Genomic DNA, 20,409 nt, shown 5'->3' on the forward strand with positions numbered 1-20,409 from the left:
AGACAGTGGGATGCAGGTTCTCAGACAGTGGGATGCATCCTAACCCCTGGGAAGCTGTACACTGTGTGATGACTCCATCTCCACCCGATCCAGAGGGTCTGGGGCGAGACCCAAGGCTGAGAAGCCTCGATGGCTTCCTGGCCCAGCCCATAGCAGCAGTCTCTGTGGCTGAATTCTCCTGCAGGCTGGGTGCACCCCAGACCCTCAGATGGTTCTGACCAGAATTGGTGGGCAGCAGTGGCTTCAACTGTATCATCAATCGTGGCTGCCACAAGGTTGGGTGTGCAGGCCCACAGCTGACCCTTGAGGTGGGGCTGCACACAGAGCTTTGCTCTGCCCCCAGCCCACCTTCATTCATCACCCAGACCACGGCCAGGGACCCAAATCCTCATGTCCCATACCCTGCTCTCACCTCATCCCCCATGCAGCTGTAGCACCCAGGCCTGCCTGGCATGGGCTGTAGCCTGGTGCTTGGGGTTTCGTGAGAAGTCTCTCTCCTCCCGACTGACATGATTGTACAAGGCACAGCGTGTCTGGTCACCCAGACTGGGACTGCCAGCAGCTCTGCCATTTCCCCCAGAGGTGCTCTGATCTGCCCTCCTGCCTCCTCTCCTGCTCTTGTTACCAGAGAGCCACACTCTGGGAGCGGTGTAGAACCGGGCCTCGGAGGGGGCTGGAGGATGGCTTACTGGCCAAGCGGGTCAGTTTGGTGAGCACTTCAGAATGGAGAGGCCTTGATTCGCTTCCCTATCCCAAGAGTTCACCATCTGGATTTAGGCATGCCCTTGTAATAACCCTGCCAGTTTCATGAGAAAGGGAGTCTGTGAATTTGCTCTTCAAATCACTAGTCATCTCTGTTCATTGGAAGATAAAATTATAGTTTCCTAAGTTTGTGTTGCTAAAGGCATCAAAAGAGTTCATCTTAAGCAAACAGCATATGACTATTCTGCCTTATGAGATGGTACATTTGGGACTAGGATGGCCATGTATCAATATATGGCATATATCAATATATGACAGGATATCAAGATCCAATGTTAGCCAGAGATCTCAATTAGTCCCAGTTTTATTTTCATAATTCATTTTAATTCAGTGAATTTTTTGATACTTTTTTAAGCCCTTGAAATTTTTCTTGATTCAACATATCAAAGCATTCCAAACATGCTGAATGTCAGCTGTTGAGGAGGAGGCCTTACCGTGTAAAACCAGAACTTGACAATGGGTGCATTATAGAATTCACAGATCTTTGTTCCGATGGGAATACTTTTTTGCTTTTTGTGCTCGTTCTCCTCGTCCCCCTTCCTTGAGCCAGCATCTGCGTTTGCATCCTGGAAAACGGAGCACAGCACATGACAGGCAAGTTGCTAAATGGGAAATGCAAAGCACACGGGCACCATATAAAAAAACAGAGTTCTAAAAACACCCTTCACCTATGAGATTTCTCAATCCATGGTATGAGAAGTCTCAACAGTTTGAAAACGAGATCACATTGATACTCTTAGGGTCAAGTGTGTCACTGACCATATTCTCCTCTTCTTTTTCTTTGCCGTCCTCGTTTTCTTTGGATGTTTGATACGAGAAATCATCATATGTGCGAAATTCCAAAAACAAGATGGTAGGGGGAAGAAGAATCCCCATGATAACCTATGGGACAGAAATAGATCGTTTTAAGCCGTGGCAATTCTAGAAAAATTTCCCAGTGTAGTTAAAATGTTTACACTATGACCTTCAACATTATTCAATGACCTAGGAGCCCTGGAATGTTTATCTCTACTCTGATGTTCTCTGACTTCTGCTTGGTAGCTTGGTAGAGTTGCAGACAGTAAAAAATTTAAGAGCATATACTAAATTTTTTAGATGAATGACAAACAGCACTACTGGTAATCCTGACTTTAAAAAGAAAAATCCTGGCTGGCATGGTGGCTCACACCTGTAATCCCAGTACTTTGGGAGGCCAAGGAGGTTGGCTCATATGAGGCCATGAGTTTGAGACCAGCTGGGCCAACATGGCAAACTCCATCTCTACTAAAATACAAAAATTAGCTGGGCATGGGTGGTGCACATCTGAAACACCAGCTACGTGGAAGGCTGAGGCACAAGAATTACTTGAACAGTGTAACGCCAGCTATTCGGGAGGCTGAGGCACAAGAATCGCTTGAACCCAGAGGCAGAGGTTGCAGTGAGATGAGACCACTCCACACCACCCCGGGGGAAAAAAAAAAACCCCCTCTCTCAAAAAAAAAAAAAAAAAAAAAAAAGTCCTTACGTGAAATTTCTAGGAATACAAATGTTTAAACTAAAATATAATATAAATAAAATATAATACCTGTAGTGAAGTAGACCAGAAGTATTTTATATAGAAATAACTTTGACATAAATGAGATTATGTGAACTAAGAGTTACAAGGCGAATGTGACTCACAAAAGAAGGACTAACTTGGGCTCAGCCTAGACAACAAAAGGATGCCTAGGCTCATAGATAGAAAACGTGCTTCCCTTTTTTTTATTTTCTGAGACAAGGTCTTGCTCTGCTGCCCAGGTTGGAGTGCAGTGTTACAATCATGGCTAACTGCATTCTCGATCTTCTGGGCTCAAGTGCTTCTCCCACCTCAGCCTCCCGAGTAGCTGGGACTACGGTGTGCACCACATTACCTGGCTCATTTGAAAAGTTCTTTTTTATAGAGATGGGGTCTCACTATGTTGCCCAGGCTGTCCCTGTACTCCTGGGTTCCAGTGATCCTCCCGCCTTGGCCTCCCAAGGTGCTTGGATTACAGGCATGAACCCCTTTGCATGGCTGTGCTTCCCTTCTGTAAGTGTTTTTCTACACTCTACCAATGGCTCCAGATCATTTTAAACTTTAGTTTGAATCACACTGAACTTGACCTTTTATACGAACTTTATTGTTTTTCCTAAAATGTATGGATTCACCTTCTATTTTCCTGTTAAGGATTATAAATTGTTTTGTTTCCCTAACCTGTATTTCTGACATGTGGTGGCTTCTTAGTCATTCTGTCTATTTATCAGAATCATTTCTATTCTTCTTGAGCACTTCCTTTTTGGATCACACAGACTCCTTGGCCTCATTTAATCTGACCGCCTTTCTCCTGGCTGCTTTGTATGGCAATTTATAAATCTTGGGTCATAGCTTACACTCCACTCCACATTTTTCATTGTAATGTTTATTTATTTATTTATTTTTGGCTTAGACTACCCACCAAACTAATTCTTCTAAATGGGGAGGTTGAAAGTGTATAGTTTGAGTCTTTGCCTGTCTTAAACAGATATTCTTTTCTCATGCTTTTAAATAGTTGGCCTGGGTTAAAAACATTCCAGGCTCCAAATGCTTTCCCCTCAGAACTGTGAAGGCCTTACTCCACTGCTGCCTTCCGGGTTTCAGTGTTGTTGATGAAAAGTCTGATGCCAATTCAATGTTCATCCCCATGTAGGTGATCTACTTTAGTTTCCTGAAAACCTTGAAGAGCTCTTTATTCTTGGTATTCTGAAAACTGTTTATTAATATCCTAAGTTATGTATCATATCAGCTTAGCATGTTACATAGAATTAGACAATTAGGCATACCATTCATATTTCTAAGAAACAAAATGCTATTTGCTGGAACCACACTACACAGTATAACTTGTAGAGTCTTTTCTTTAGCCTCACGGAGATCTCTAAGGTAGGTATAATACTGCCATGAGATTGTTGAGTTTTCTGCAGACTAGAATCTCTTCTCAAGATATCCTAGTAGTCAACAGCAGTAAACCCCAGAGATACGGTTTGATTGCAATATGGTTTTCCCCCCACTACATATTTTTCAAACCCTTTCGTAGCTTCGTATTTTCTCGTAATTTTCTCCCATGTCATGAAAATATCCTCACCAGTTAAAACAATAAACGATCTCAGAGTTATAAGGGAATCTAGAAATAAGTTCCAGTCCCTGCCTTAATGGTGGGTAGACAACCCAACCAGGTGTGTGTGTGTGCTGAGTTACGGGGGGCTCTGTTAGGAGACTCTGACTGTGGCAGGGGTTTGTGACGCCAGGTGGGCTGGTCAGGTGGGGCTCTGGGGTTAGACCACCAGGGTGTGGGTCCTGATCCCATGCTGACCAGCTAAGATCCTAGGAATGTCACATCATCTCAAAGCTTCAGGTTCCTCGTCTGTTAGGGATTGTCCTGGCATCTCCCTCAGGGTGTTGCTCAAAGGAATAAATAAAATAACCCACAGGAAGTGCTCATCTCACACTGGCAGGAGTTGCTTGTCACTGTCGTCCTTGCCCGTCTCCCGGTGCGTTGCACGCACCTTCAGGCCAGGGTTCTTCCGCATCCGCAGCCTTCCCATCCACATGTCGGTCAGCAGCATCTGGCTGCAGGTGTGAGCAATGAAGTCCCGGTGTTTGGCTGCCACAGCCAGTTTGAGGCAGGTCGAGTTGCTCCAGTTTTTCAGCTCATAGGTCAGGAGTTTCATGGCAATCTGCTCGTCGTGCTTATAGGACTGGTCTAATAAATCCAAAGCAAGCTGGCCGAAGTCTCTGCGGGGAAAGAGGAGGGACCAGGGTGAAGCCACAGTGGCCGCAAGCTCTTTCTTTGACAAGCGCATCCACAGGGAATTATGGAGCCATGGGACACAGAATCCTTCACTGGAGGGGCTTTGCGGTTCTCTGCAAGCAAGAAGCTCCAGAGATGTGTCCCCAAAGGGGGACAGCCAGGGACAGTGTCTGGGAGCTCAGTCAGGAGATGGGCTGATTGCTCCAGCTGCAAATGGAGCTGTAGGTTGAGCCCACATCTGCCCTTCAGGCCCCAGTGACACAGAGACAAGAAGACAAAGTCCCTTCCCTCAAGTTGTGCACAGATCAGGGAGGCAGACAGAAAAGACAGCAAAAGTGACTTCAAAAGCAGCACCTGTGGGATTGGAGGCTACAGGAGCGGGGCTGCCGGTGGTGGTAGTGGGGGGAGGTGGACACTGAAAGGGGTCATAGGAGGGCTGGGGGCTGCCGACTAGGTTCTTAGTTGATCTAGGTGCTATGGTACTGGCATGGCCCACCTGTGGACTGTCACCAACTGGGTATTTCGGATATATGCCTTTCTCTGCGTGTGTAACGCTTCACTATCACAGTGATTACAGAGAAGCTAACATTCTCAGTGCTATGACAGAGATGAGGCATAGCTGTCACAGGGCCCAGGCCAGAGGGTGCCTAAGGACTGATGGGGGCAGTGTTAGAAGTTTGAGGGCATGGAGGTGGCAGAAGCTGAATTTTGAGCATAAAGTTTACTGCCTTCCTCACATGACCCAGATTCAAATATCTGGCGATAACCATAAACATTCCAAGTTCCTTCGACTTTTTTATAATGGAATACGGTTAAGACGAGATCTCTAAGTGATCACCCTCCTCTGCTTTTGTTTCTCCAGTCTATAGATTTTATTCCAGTGACGAAGAGGATGAGGAAGGCAGAATCATGTGTGGGAGAATGGCCTTCTCTGTCCTTGAAGAGGAATGCTATCTGCAGTACCTCCCGGCCTTCCTGCAGGCTGCAGGGTGATGACATGTCACCATGTGGGGACTCTAGGAAGTAAAGGTTGGCACTGACAAACCCATGAGGTAGGTGGACATGGCCCCATTATTAGGGAGTCTTGAATTCCTATCGCTTAGAAATCAGCTAGTAATTTTAGAAATAACTGAGTCCAAAATAAAAGCAGTGAACTTCAGAAAACAAAGGTGTTAGATGTTGGCAGAGCTGCCTGTGCCTGCCTCAAGTTTAGGCTCCTATAAAGTTGTGCTGGAACCTCTGGTTTCCAGTGTGGCATGGAAGGAACTTGGAAGTCGACATCCATCCTAACAAGTAACAAACTAAACAAGCTGAACATCAAATCCTTTTAGCTCCGCCGGAGACGTGGGGTCACAGGGCAAACTGCTGTCCCCCAAACTGGAGAGACAGACAGGCAGATACTGAGAACCACAACTTACTGGAGCAGAAACTTCTGCGGGAACCAGTGCAGAGTTAGGAAATGTGAACTGTGACTGAGTTTCAATTTTAATGTAAAGAGAAGGAAATTGTTTCTATTTTAATGCAAAGAGAAGGCAGTAGACAAAAACAGTGACAGTCTAAAAATGCCTCTGAGAGACAGACAGAAAAATGCTGACGTGACGGACAAAGTGATTTGTGAACAACCTTTAACCACCACTGTCCTTGAGTGAGAAGTGCACGGGCCACCCCTCCCTGCAGGGACAAGCACTCAAGATGGTCATCTCTCCTGGCCTTTAAATCCCCCCAGACACTAACTTGGAATTGTTATCCAAGTCCTGGGATATGTCATCCACCAGATCGCTCTCGGAGGACTCGTGGGCCATGGCCTTGTAGAGCTTGCAGGCCACCAGGGCCTTGGCCATGCTCTCTTCCCCTCGCTGCCAGAGGAACACCGCCATTTTCTGGCGTTTCATCAGCACGGCCCACACCATCAGCTCGTGGAAGGGGTACGGGAACCGACTCACGGCGGGGTCGTCCACATCGATGTCGATCTCTTCCTCCTTTTTCTTCTTTTTCTTTTTCTTCCCTTTAGCTGGAGGCTCATCATCCTGAGGGGAGAAACATGGATGTCATGGTTTTGCCATAAAAGTATGCAACAGAGAGTTCCAGAACTCATTGAGAAAGGGACACCTTCCTGTCAGAGGTAATGAAGACACTTCTGAAGTACACCTTCCTTTTCCACTCCGCATATTAATTCTTTTGAAAAGATGCACAAGTTTATTATGAGAAGTAAACTATCTAAAACCAAATGAACTGAGAAGCCATACTACTGTTTGGATAACTTGCACCGCTGAATCAGCAGTTTTACTTAGAAGCCTTTAGCTGAGGAAATGCTGCAAAACTAAAACCAACAAGCAAAACCTCCCCCAAAACTAAACACAAACCACATCATGGAAGAGGGGAGGCCCACAGTTTATTTCCTTGGGGAAGTCTTCGCAGTGTAACAAAAATAACGCTCGTTTGCCAGACATAGCTGAACCAGAAATTAATAAGAAACATGCAAAAGGGGCTAGAGAAAAATGTTTTAGATTTCCCTCCAGTATTTTAAGAAAGCAAACATTCCACTTTGAATGAGCGTTGTCCTTTTCCCCATATGGCACAAAACGGAAGGCCAACATTTCCCATTTCCTAAAGGGATTACGAGAACTGTTCTGCAAACGGATCAGGATGCGTAAGAAAGGCAGATCACGACTGGGAAAACTGGCATGAAAAATGTGCGTCTCAGACTATCCCAGGCTAATACTTTAGTATTCAATGGAATAACAGAAACAGATGTTTGCTCTTTTGCAAACAGTGTTCCCACCAGTTATCTTCTTTCATTCTTATGAAGACTCTGAGAGGTTGTGAATTCCTTCCATTTCCTCAGATTAGGAAGTTGTGGCTCAGTCTGAATAACTCGGTTAACATTCACACGGTCAGAGTGGGCTGCAGCGTGGGGGGTTATGGGGGACAACCTGGCCCTCCAATTCCTATCTTGAATTGTTCACTACTGACCCAGTTTCCATAATATCACAATGAGCTGTGATAACATTTTAATGGAAACTATAGTATCTTGACTCCAATTTAAATTTCTTTGTTCTAATTTTCTAATTTTGTCACAGTGAAGCTATAGTCAAGTGACGTAGGAAAAGTTGGTCTGCACAGGTTAAAAATGAACATTGTAGAAATTTTAAGATAAACATAGATTTATTTTCAAGAATATATAAGATAAAATAAGGGCTGGGCATGGTGGCTCATGCCTGTAATTCTAGCACTTTGGGAGCCCAAGGCAGGCAGATCACTTGAGGTCAGGACTTTGAGACCAGCTTGGCCAGCATGGTGAAACCCTGACTCTACTAAAAATTCAAATTAACTAATGCCTAATGAGATGTTATAAAACAGAAGTCCTTTTAAGCCTACCTTTCAATAACATATATTATTAAATGTTAATTGTATGTAAATTATCTTTAAAAACTGCCAGAGAGAGAATATGGGAAACAAAGAGTTAGTTTTCCTAAAATGCAAAAGTCTGTCACAAGTCAGAGAGGAAAAGGGAAAGAAACCAATAAAGTAGCAAGGGATCTGCACCGGGAGCGTCAGGAGAAACTGACATATTAAAATCATAGTAAGAGTCTAAACACACCTTATTTAGCCGTGAATTTGAGACAAATTACAGGGAATTTCTATACAAGGAATAAAATTTGAAATCAATAACCGTGGGGTAACAACAACAAAAGTCTGTATCTGGGAAATTTGAAATACACTTCTAAATAACTCTTGGATTGTAAAGGAAATAACAAATGCCCTAGAAAGAATGACAAGGAAGGTTCTATTCATCCAAACCTGTAGAACACCATGAAACAATGCTCAGAAAAATTTATACCTGTAATGCATTTATAGGGATACAGGGAAGATAGAAAATGAGTGAATTTTCCTTTCAAACTGAGTTAGCACAAACAATACAATAACACTAGGGAAAGTATATGGAAGAAATGAATAAAAATAAAAGCAGACATTAATAAAATAGAAACAGAAAAACGAAGTTGCTTGATAAAGCAAAAATACCAATAAAATATGTACAAAAGAATGCTTAAGAAAAAATCAGGAGATATAGATTTTTTAAAAATTGGCATAAGAGGCTGGGCTTTGGCTCATGCCTGTAATCCCACCTTGGAAGGCCAAGGTGGGTGGATCACCTGAGGTTAGGAGTTTGAGTCCAGCCTGACCAACATGGTGAAACCCTGTCTCTACTAAAAACACAAAAATTAGCCTGGTGTGGTAGCATGTGCCCCCATTCCCAGCTACTCGGGAGGCTGAGACAGGAGAATTGCTTCAACTCGGGAGGCGAAGGCTGCAGTGAACCGAGATTGCACCACTGCACTCCAGCCTGGGTGACAGAGTGAGACTTTGACTCAAAAAAAAAAAAAAAAAAAGGCGCAAGAAATGACAAACAATTGAGGAAACTGAAAACTATGTTTAAAAAGAAGAAAAGTATGACATGATCATTTCTCAGTAGGTGCTATATATTAAAGACTAACACTGCATTATATTTGCATTCTTGGAGGACTCTACTTGTTCAGGACTTTGAAAATAGTTGAGTCATTTTGGTATTATTTATGATTTTTGCATACATAAGTGGTGTTATTCTACAGCTTTTTGTTTATCCTTTTTTTTTTTGAAACTGTGGTTTTGCTAGCTCTAGAAAATGAATTGTGCAGTTTTTACCCCCTTTAAAGAAAATGTATGTATTGTCCTTTTATATAATTTGACTAAGACACCTAAGTAAATTTTCGTTAGTATGCTGTATTTGCAAATACAGAACTTAAAGGGCTATGTATATTTGACCAAGATATTATAAAACCTTTGAAAACAAATTCTACTTACTTCCATTCCCAGAAGTTTAAGAGCTTTAGGCTGCATGGTGAAAGGGGAAGAAAAACATCAATTTACTCAGATAACCAATGTTAGTAGTTCATTAGTAGTACTGTTGGTAGTGGACATACTAATTGATTAAAAAGCACTTTGTTGTAATCCCAGCACTGTGGGAGGCCGAGGCGGGTGGATCACGAGGTCAAGAGATCGAGACCATCCTGGTCAACATGGTGAAACCCCGTCTCTACTAAAAATACAAAAAATTAGCTGGGCATGGTGGCGCGTGCCTGTAATCCCAGTGACTCAGGAGGCTGGGGCAGGAGAATTGCCTGAACCCGGGAGGCGGAGGTTGCGGTGAGCCAAGATCGCGCCATTGCACTCCAGCCTGGGTAACAAGAGTGAAACTCTGTCTCAAAAAAACAAACAAACAAACAAAAAAAAACACTTTGTATTATTAACAATTAATGATAATATCCAAGGAAGAGAAGTGCTTTAATATGGCAACTCTTCCTCTGTCAGAAGTTAACTGAGAAGAAAGCTTTGCAGACACATGTCCCTTATCACAAGCAGAAGCAGAGAAGTTCCCTAACAGACACCCAGAGAGCTGGGTGAGCTGTGAGGGGGGTGTGAGGGGAGGGCGTCATGAAAGATCGGACATTTGATTTGGACTCTTGATAAGAGTGAGAAAGGCACTCATAACTGGGAAAGACATGGCAGGTACATGTCTTTGATTTGATCACAGGATTAGATTTTGGGGCAGGTACGTGGTCTCCCAGGTGGCTTGGAGCCAGCTGGTGGAGGGTCTTGGCTGCTGCGATAATGAGTTTGGCTACGATTCTCCAGGCAGTGAGGGGCTCCGGGAGGTTTGGAGCAGGGAATGCTGGCATGTCCCTTGCTTTGGAAGATTATGGCAGGCACAGTGGTGGGATGGTAGGACAGGCTGGAGCAGGCAGACAGTAGTCCTGGAGCCCAGGAGGAGGTCTGCTGTGGATACAGGAGGGCAGACGCAGTGGGTGGGCAGGATGCCCCCACGTGCTTAGGGGAGCTGGAGAATGCTGTGGCTTGGGCCTGAGAGTGCTGGAGGAGGCAGGGCAGGTGTGCTGGGGACGGGCGAAGGGCTTGGCCCTGAACTGGCCATTTGCGAAAAGCAAGTGAGGAACCACATGCCACTCCAGGAGCCACAGTACACTACACAGGCACCAAGTTCTACCCTCTTGGGTCCGAACAAGTTGTTGTAAAGGGTGCGAAAGCTCTTCCGAGTATAGTTGCAGCGGTAGGCTCCTCCCATGAGGTACTCCAGTACGAGCCCGATGTCTATGAGGCTGATGTGGTAATCGGGTGGAAGGTTGCTCTGTAGGAAGAGAAGTCTGTCTCAGGCCCTGTGAGAATGCGTTCGCGGTGTGGACCTCATCACATGCCTTGGGCGTAAGTGGCTGTCCTGGCCCCCACTTAGGGTTCATGGAAGGGGTGGCTGGGTAGGGGATTGAACAACATTCAGGCTGGGAAAAGCATCTATCCCTTGATAACAAGGTGGCAGAAAGGGCCAAGAACAGTGGCTGCAATCAACAGGACACAGAATGACCTGAGGAACCTCCCGCCAGTGCTTCTGGAAAGAGGCACGAGCAATGGGTGAGAGATCTCAAAGGAGGGACAGAAGGAGAGGCTGCATTGACAGACAGCAGTGCTCGGGTCAGCGGCTGGGACACCCCCTTCCCCAGCCCCACCCAGTGGCTGCCCTGGCCTTGTGCTGGCATCAACCGGTAATCCGGGTGTCACTGAGCGTGTCCCTGTCATGAATTCGGATGACCCTGCAACTTAAAAAAGATTATCCTTGGCCGGGTGCGGTGCTCACACCTGTAATCCCAGCACTTTGAGAGGCCGAGGCGGGTGGATCACGAGGTCAGGAGATCAAGACCATCCTGGCCAACATGGTGAAACCTTGTCTCCACTAAAACACAAAAAACTAGCCGGGTGTGGTGGTGCATGCCTATAGTCCCAGCTACTCAGGAGGCTGAGGCAGGGGAATTGCTTGGACCTGGTAGATGGAGGTTACAGTGAGCCAAGATCGCACCACTGTACTCCAGCCTATGACTGAGCCACAAAAAAAAAAAAAAAAAAAAAAAATTATCCTTTTGCTTTATTTTAAATAGACCCTTTTTGAAAGAAGGAATTCATTATCTCCTGTGCCTGAAATAGTAATACATTTTGAAAATTTAAAAATCGCTCTTAAGAAATGCCTCTGTGAAAGATGCCAATAGATTGGGATTATGAAACGGTAGACTGACCTTTTTCACATCCCTCACCAGCAGATGAAGTGTGTTTGGTGGACCCAGTCTCTGAAAGAGAAGCATTCATGTTTGTTAAATTTATTTTTCTTGGTTGGGCGTGGTGGCTCATGCCTGTAATCACAGCACTTTGGGAGTCCGAGGCGGGTGGATCACTTGAGGTCAGGAGATTGAGACCATCCTGGCCAACATGGTGAAACCCCGTCTCTATTAAAAATACAAAAATTAGCCGGGCGTGGTGGCACACACCTGTAATCTCATCTTCTAGAGAGGCTGAGGTGAGAGGATCACTTGAACCTGGGAGGTAGAGGTTGCAGTGAGTCAAGATTGCGCCACTGCACCTCCAGCCTAGGCGCTGAGAGAGACCCCAGCTATAAATAAATATGGTTTTTTCTTGAACTCTTCCAGCAAATTCCTGCCCTACTGTATGATTAATGAATTGTGAGAGATGGAGTGTAACCCATACCAGCCTTTTTCTTTTACAAAACAGAACTGTTCATGGTTAAAAATTATCCGACAGAAAGTTGTGAAATACTTTCTGTTCCATTTTTTTAAAGAGTGTCTTAAGGTGCATGATATAGTGTTACAAATTCGCCAAGTTGGCCAGGATCAGTGGCTCACACCTATTATCCCAGCACTTTGGGAGGCTGAGGGAGGTAGATCACTTGTGGTTAGGAGTTGGAGACCAGCCTGGGCAACATGAAGAAACCCTGTCTCTACAAAAATTCCAAATATTAGCTGGCTGTGGTGGTGTGTATCTGTAGTCCCAGATACTCAGGAGGCTGGGGTGGGAGGACAGCTTGAGCCTAGGAGGTTGAGGCTGCAGTGAGCTGAGATCATGTCACTGCACCCCAGCCTGGGCAACAAGAGAGACTCAGTCTCAGAAAAAAAAAAAATTCACCAAGTTTTAGCAAGTAACTGCTGAGGACCATTTCTGCTACTTAAAATCTTACAATAGAGAAGGAAATACTGTATAAATTCTCAAAACTTATATTGTAATAATATAAGCCAAGGGAATTTTATTCAAACCCTTCCAGCAGACCTCCTGGCTGTGAAGCTTAGCTCTATGTTCTCCCCAAAAGCCTCATCAAATGTGAAGGTCCCAAGGAGCAACTGACTTCTCATCCATGGTGACATTTCGCTCTGCTAATGGCTTGGGGAGCTAGATTCCCTCTTTGTAGAAACAAGTGCTCAGACGCCACCCTCAAATGTGGGACAAGAGTTGATACTGCCCGAGAAAGGAGTGCCTGGCGAGGCGTGGCAGTAGTGGTGAGAATGTGAACACAGGCTGCACCAGCAGCCGGTGAGAAGTAGCTGCCTGCCATTAGATGTGGACCTCCCAGCCGAAGGAGGTCAGATGGGTCTGTGCTCATCTGACCACATTTATGCACAATATGCACCAGTGACAAACACATTCAGATGGCTGCCTCCCCCTTCTCTCCCTTTTTCTAGAGCACTCACTGTGTTATAAAGCTCCTCCAGCCTCGGAATGGTCAGAAAGTGTTGCATGTTCACTCCGTTTTCAATCAGGAGCTTCACAAAGTCAACACGATCTAAGACTAAAGCATCCAACATCGCTTGCTCCAAAGCATTCACCTGCAGGGACCAAGAGCCAGGAGCCCGTGAGTGGCCTCTCAGAGGCAGTGGGGAGGGGCAGACTGGAAACACAGAGGAAAGGATATTCCGAGCCCCAGATCCCTGAGCACTCCAACATGGCTCTCTTTGCTCTTTAGATTGGATAAACACCCCTATCTCCCCTCTCCTTTCTTCTCAGTTTGGCCTCTACATGTTCCATCCATGTTTGTACATTGTTTTTTCCTTTTGAAGATAAATTGAAGAGAATTCAAAATCTCAGCCCTCCTGGCATTGCCCCGCCCAGTCTCCACCATTTGTTTCCTTGACTGAGTTCTGCCAGGCGGAGCTAGCTGGGCAGGCAGCATGACCAGCATCACTCATGCCATGCGGGTGAGTGGCCATGACAATGGCAGGCACATGTCACCGCAGAGGCCTGGTCCCCTGTCTTGCCTGTGTCCTGGTGGCAGCAAGACTGAGAACTGCAGTGCAGTGTGTGGCTCCAGCCTCCTGCCCCTAAACTGCTGTTACCCCCACATACCCAATCATGGGCTCTGCCAAAAAAAGGGGATTTTTGCAAATTGTGTTTATTTGGTGACAACAGGCTTGTCTGCCATATTTTCATGCATCAAGCATTGGCATGTCTGCCAAGCAGAGAGCCACTGCTGAGCAGGGTGACCCAGGGCTCCTCTCTGGGTGGCATCATTCCCCCCAGTGCAGGAACGATTGGTGTTTTGGACAATCTACAAGGATCATCACAACGAATGTGCTGTTGTAGTTTGAAATGCTGACACTACCCAGTCAAGCCTTTACCCACCCCTCCTGGGATCAGGGCCCTGGACAGGACTGAAGCAAGGGCAAGAACCATCCGTTCTCCTAGGGAAGCGTGATGCCAAGCCGGTGATCTCCGTGACCTTCCACATACCCAGTTCAGCAGCTCTATCTTCCGGGGATCAGTTTCTTCCTCCACTTCCTCTTTCACTTTCCCTTTCTTCTTGCCTTTTCCTTTTCCTCTTCCTCCCTTGGTGGTTGCTGTGGGTGGCTTCTTCTCCTTCTCTGTGGCTTTGCTGTCCGTTGGCGGGGCCAGGCTTCCCAGGGGCTGCAGTCCACAGCAATCAGAGTTGGGAAAAGGTATTAAGGCTCTTTCTTGTCCCCAAACCAGCTCACTGACCCTCCCACCTCTTTATGTGCACACATGCACACAAAGTACATGTGCACACCCACACAGTGCACACACATGTCCACACATGTACACGTGCACACAGGCTCCATCCCATACACCTACACACTCGGTCATCACAGGTCTGGCTGTCTGAAGAAGGCTGTGATACTGTGAACCTCTGTTATTCATGTGCACAAACACACACATGACTTGATGCAGCAGGTTTGCGTACTTAAAGTGGCTGACATTTTGATCAATGTGAGCTTTTGCACAAAAGGGTGCTGAAAGGAGAGATCAAAGGCACCAAAGAGATGTGCCCATAGTCACTTAATGATGGGAAAAAGTGATTGTGAAGGGGGTCTGAGACAAGGGATAGAACTGAGGATGCCTGCCTGGAAATAAACGTAAACCGGAGCTTATTGGTGGGTAAAGAAGCTCTCCAGATATCACTGAGATACATGCAACGTGGCAATAGACTCAGTCATCAAGGGGAGTGTGTGCTCTACTTCAAAGAACAGGAAAGAGAGCAGAAGTGGGCCTGGCCCTGTGGCCTTGTCTCCTGGTCCAGTGGAGAACGTGGGACTGTGTCCTGGTGCAGACAGAGCCAGCACCTACACAGCCGGACCCTCCAGCTGGCGTCCTCTCTTGCCAGACCCACCCGCTCCTCCCACCAAATGCTCCTGGTGGGTTGGCTACCCCTGGAACCTGCATTCCCTCCTGCACACGCCCTGCTGCTTCTTCCCTGTCTGTCCTGAGCTCTGCGTTTGGTTGCTGAGAACTGTGCCGGTGCCTGCCTCGTGGGCATTTCATGCTGGGTTCTCAACGCATCTGACTCCACTGCCTGCCTCCTCCCAGAGCCTATTCCCTTGGCTTCTTGGCACCACAAGCTCGCAGCTTTCCTCTTCCCTGTCTGGCCACCACTTCTCAGTGCAGGTTTAAATGTCAAGGTTCCTCTGGGCTCTGTTGCCAGCCTCCTTCCCTTCCACTCTACTCTCTTCCTTGACAACCTCATTGACGCCACACCAGCAGTCACCAGTGACTCGTGCACAACTTCTTTCTGGCTGCGGTCCGCCTCTCTCCCCAGAGCTCCTGCTGTCTGCTCAGCATCCCTGCTTGCATGTCTCAAAGACTTGCAGCTCCTTATGTCCCAAACCACACTCAGGACTGCCCCCAACCCAGTCCTCTTCCAGGGTCCCTTATATCAAGGAAATGGCACCACAGCTGGCCGATTGTGCAAGCCAAAGAACTGGGGAGCACTGCTGACATTTCAGCCCCTCCAATGCCCTCAATGATTCATCTACTTCTATGAGCAGCCATGTTTAACGCAAAATTTTGCTTAATGCTCTGATGCTTGCCTTCTTCTCTGCCTCTGCTCTAGTCCAAGGCACCCTCTTTCACCTGAATTATTTCAATAGCCTATTAACAGGACTCTGCCATGGCACCCATGCAATGCATTTTCTACAGTAAATCCAGAGTGACCTTTAAGTATAAAAACAGAACCCAGTAACTCTCCTGCTCAAAACCCTCAAGTGCAGTTTAGGCAGAGATGACATCAGGGGAGGTGTGCATTTATATAGATCCTGGTCAACATACAGATATGGATGAAAACGTGTCTTGGCTGACTCCTCATGCAGATAAGACCATTATGGTCCTGAGTGACAGAGTTACACCACATTCAACAAATGGTGCCGGGAAAACTGGATATCCACATGCAAAAGACTGGAGTTGGCCCCTTACCTTACACCATACACAAATACTAACTCAAAATAGATCAAAGACCTGCACGTAAAATCTAAAACTACTAACACAAAACGGGGCTGGGCGTGGTGGTTCTGCTTGTAATCCCAGCACTTTGGGAGGCCGAGGTGGATGGATCACCTGAGGTCAGGAATTCGATACCATTCTGGCCAATATGGTGAAACCCTGTCTCGACTAAAAATACAGTAATTAGCCAGGCATGGTAGCGGGTGCCTGTAATCCTAGCTACTCAGGAGGCTGAGGCAGAGGAATCACCTGAACCCGGGAGGTGGAGGTTGCAGTGAGCTGAGACTGTGCTGTTGTACTCCAGGCTATGTGACAAAAGTGAAACTCAGCCTCAAAAATAAATAAATAAATAAATTTTTAAAATTAAAATGCTTAGAAGAAAACACAGGGCAAAAGTGTCACTATGTTGGATTTGGGAATTCAGTTCTTGAATATGACACCAAAGGCACAGGCACAATGGGAAAAATTATTAATAGCAAATTTGATGGACTTCATGAAAATTTAAAAGTTTTATGCAGCAAAAGATACCATTAATAAAGGCAGCTACAGAATGGAGCAATATATTTGTAAATCATATATATGATAAGGGGTTCACATCCAGAATATACAGAGAACTCCTAAAATTCAACAACAAAAAAACCCAACCTATTTTACCTATTTACCAAAAATAGGTAAAAGACTTAAATAGACATTTCTCCAAAGAAGATACACAAATGGCCAATAAACACACACAAAAATGCTCAGTCATTAGGGAAATACAAATCAAAACCATCTGAGATACTACCTCATACCCATTAAGATGACTATTATCTTTTTTATTTTCTTTTTGTTTTGAGACAGAGTTTTGCTCTTGGTGCCCAGGCTGGAGTGCAGTGGTGCGATATTGGCTCACTGCAACCTCCACCTCCTGGGCTCAAGCGATTCTCCTGCCTCAGACTTCTGAGTAGCTGGGATTACAGGCATACACCATCATACTTGGCTAATTTTTTTGTATTTTTAGTAGAGATGGGGTTACACCATGTTGGTCAGGCTGGTCTCGAACTCCTGACCTTAGGTGATTCACCCTCCTCAGCCTCCCAAAGTGCTGGGATTACAGGTATGAGCCACTACGCCTGGCCGAGATGGCTATTATCTAAACAAAAGAAAGTGACAAATGTTTGTGAAAATGTGAACAAACTGGAACCCTGTGCACTGTGGATGGAAATGTAAAATGGTGCAATTACAATGGGAGGAGTTTGATGATTCCCCAAAAAATTAAAAATAGAATTACTGTATCATCCAACCAATACACTTCTTGACATATACCCAAAAGAACTGAAAGCAAGTTTCGAAGAAGTATGTGTACACCTACATTCATAGCAGCATTATTCTAAAACATGGGAGCAACCCAAGTGTCCATTAACGGATGCTTCGATAAGCAAAATGTGGTATATCCATACAAAGGACTATTATTCAGCCTTAAAAGGAAGAAAATTCTAACACATGCTATAACCCTAATGTACCTTGAAACATTGTTCTGAGTGAAATAAGCCAGTCACAAAAGGGCAAATACTACATGATTTCACTTATATGAGGTACTTACAATATTCATATTCAGGGCAACAGAAAGTAGAATGGTGGTTGCCAGGGCACAGGGAAGGGCAGGATGTGGAATTATTGTTTGATGGGCATAGAGTGTCAATTCTGCAAGACAAAAAAGCTCTTGAGGTAAATGCTCGTGATGATTTTCCTTCAAAAATTGTTAATCCAGGAGGGGATCCAAGATGGGCAAGTAGGAACAGCTCTAGAGTGCAGTTCCCAGTGAGAACAATGCAGAGGCTGAGTGATCACCGCCATTTCCAAATGAGTTATTACTGCCCACAGACGAGGAGATTCCTGGGCTGAAAAGCGCCACGAGTTTCTAGCATGGCTGTTTCAGCCAGCACAGCATGTCTCCACACAAAAACTCACAGAAATCTGGGCGGCAGTTTCAACTGCTGTCTGCAATGCCTGGGAGACAGCTGCCCATTCAACTGAATAAAAGGGGACTGAAACAGGGAGCCAGGTGATCTAGCTCAGCAGGTCCCAACCCCACAAAGACCAGCAATCTGAAATGCTCTGGATTGAGAGTTTTGCAGCAAGCGCAGCTGAACCCGGAATGGTCCAGCTCTGTGGGGGGAAGGGCGTCCAACATCACCGAGGCAGTCTACCACTACCAAGGCAGTCCATCATTACCAAGGCAGTCTGCCATTACTGAGGCAGTCCACTGTTACAGAGGCAGTCCACCATTACTGGGGTGGACCACCATTACCGAGGCAGTTCTAAATATACCTCTGTAAACAAAACCATAAGGAAGTTCACACAGCAGCTGGGCAGAGCCCACAGCAGCTCAGCAATGCCTCTGCTGGTAGACTGTGACTAGGCTACCTCCTTGCTGGGCAAGGCATCTATGAAAAAAGGCAGTAGCACATTAGGAACTTATAAATAAAGCCCCACCTTACCAGGACAGGGCACAGGGGAAAAAGGCGGTTATGATTTCCACTGCAGCAGACTTAAATGTACCTGCCCAGCAGATCTGAATGGAACAACGGAGCTCACAACACAGCACTTGAGCTCCTATAAGGGACAGACTGTCTCCTCAAATAGCTCCCCAACCCCTATATATCCAAACAGGCACCTCATAAAGGAGAGCCCAGGCTGCATCTGGCGAGTATCCTTCTGGGACGAAGATAACAGAAGAAGAAAGTGGCAGCAACGCTTACTGTTCTGCAGCCACCACAGGTGATCCCCAGGCAAGCAGGGTCTGGAGTGGACCTCCAGCAGTCCTACAGCAGAGGGACCTGACTGTTAGAAGGAAAACTAAAAAAAAGAAAGAACTTCAACATCAACAAAAAGGACATCCAATCGCAGACCCCATACGAAAGTCACCAACTACAAAGACCACAGGTAGATAAATCCACAAAGATGGGAAGAAACCAGTGCAAAAAGGATGAAAACACCCCAAACCAGAACACCTCTCCTCCTCCAAGGGATCACAACTCCTCACCAGCAAGGGAACAAAGCTCAATGGAGAATGAGTCTGATGAATTGACAGAAATGGGCTTCAGAAGGTGGGTAATAACAAACTTCTCTGAGCTAAAAGAACATGTTCTAACCCAATGCAAAGAAATTAAGAACCTTGAAAAAAGGTTTGATGAAATGCTAACGAGATTAAACAGCTTAGAGAATATAAATGACTTGATGGAGCTGAAAAACACAACACGAGAACTTTGAGAAGCATACACAAGTTTCAATAGCCGAATCAACCAAGCAGAAGAAAGGATATCAGAGATAGAAGATCAACTCAATGAAATAAAATGAGAAGGCAAGATTAGAGAAAAAAGAGTGAAAGGAAATAAACAAAGTCTCCAAGAAATATGGGATTATGTGAAAAGACATAATCTACATTTGATAGGTGTACCTGAATGTGACAGAGAGAATGAATCCAAGCTGGAAAACACTCTTCAGGATATTATTCGGGAGAACTTCCCCAACCTAGCAAGGCAGGCAAACATTCAAGTCTAGGAAACACAGAGAACACCACAAAGATATTCCTCAAGAAGAGCAATCCCAAGGCACATAATCGTCAGATTTACCAGGGTTAAAATGAAGGAAAAAATACTAAGGGCAGCCAGAAAGAAAGGTCGGGTTACCCACAAAGGGAAGCCCAACAGATTCACAGCAGATCTCTTGGCAGAAACTCTACAAGCCAGAAGAGACTGGGGGCCAATGTTCAACATCGTTAAAGAAAAGAACTTTCAATCTAGAATTTCATATTCAGCCAAACTAAGCTTTATAAGCGAAGAAGAAATAAAATCCTTTATGAACAAGCAGTTGCTGAGAGATTTTGTCACCACCAGACCTGCCTTACAAGAGCTCCTGAAAGAAGCACTAAACATAGAAAGGAACAACCAGTACCAGCCACTCCAAAAACGTACCAAATGGTAAAGAGCATCAACACAATGAAGAAACTGTGTCAACTAATGGGCAAAACAACTAGCTAGCATCAAAATGGCAGGACCAAATTCACATATAACAATATTAACCTTAAACGTAAACAGGCTAAATGCCCCAATCAAAAGACACAGACTGGCAAATTGGATAAAAAGTCAAGACCCATTGGTGTGCTGTATCCAGGAAACCCATCTCATGTGCAAGGACACACATAGGCTCAAAATAAAGGGATGGAGAAAGATTTATCAGGCACATGGAGAGAAAAAAAAAAAAAAAAAAA

The 20,409-nt window shown here is 45.5% G+C and overlaps 1 protein-coding gene across 5 annotated transcripts in view; it reads right to left on the reverse strand.

Annotated features, from left to right (window-relative positions):
• Positions 1 to 20,409, reverse strand: part of TRPM1 (transient receptor potential cation channel subfamily M member 1) — a 139,822-nt gene that overhangs the window by 31,105 nt on the left and 88,308 nt on the right. For all 5 annotated transcript variants that reach the window (XM_032259951.1, XM_032259950.1, XM_032259952.1 and 2 more), the window contains exons 11-19: positions 14,157 to 14,330; positions 13,121 to 13,255; positions 11,660 to 11,710; positions 10,585 to 10,725; positions 9,387 to 9,416; positions 6,279 to 6,571; positions 4,300 to 4,528; positions 1,522 to 1,644; positions 1,197 to 1,328 (exon numbers count right to left, since the gene is read on the reverse strand). In XM_032259951.1, coding sequence (XP_032115842.1) covers positions 1,197 to 1,328; positions 1,522 to 1,644; positions 4,300 to 4,528; positions 6,279 to 6,571; positions 9,387 to 9,416; positions 10,585 to 10,725; positions 11,660 to 11,710; positions 13,121 to 13,255; positions 14,157 to 14,330 — 1,308 coding nt within the window. The remainder of the gene's footprint in view (positions 1 to 1,196; positions 1,329 to 1,521; positions 1,645 to 4,299; positions 4,529 to 6,278; positions 6,572 to 9,386; positions 9,417 to 10,584; positions 10,726 to 11,659; positions 11,711 to 13,120; positions 13,256 to 14,156; positions 14,331 to 20,409) is intronic.

This window comes from Sapajus apella, unplaced genomic scaffold, assembly GCF_009761245.1.
Source record: "Sapajus apella isolate SASKATOON/1434 unplaced genomic scaffold, GSC_monkey_1.0 scaffold113, whole genome shotgun sequence".
In the NCBI taxonomy this organism is placed as follows: Eukaryota; Metazoa; Chordata; class Mammalia; order Primates; family Cebidae; genus Sapajus; species Sapajus apella.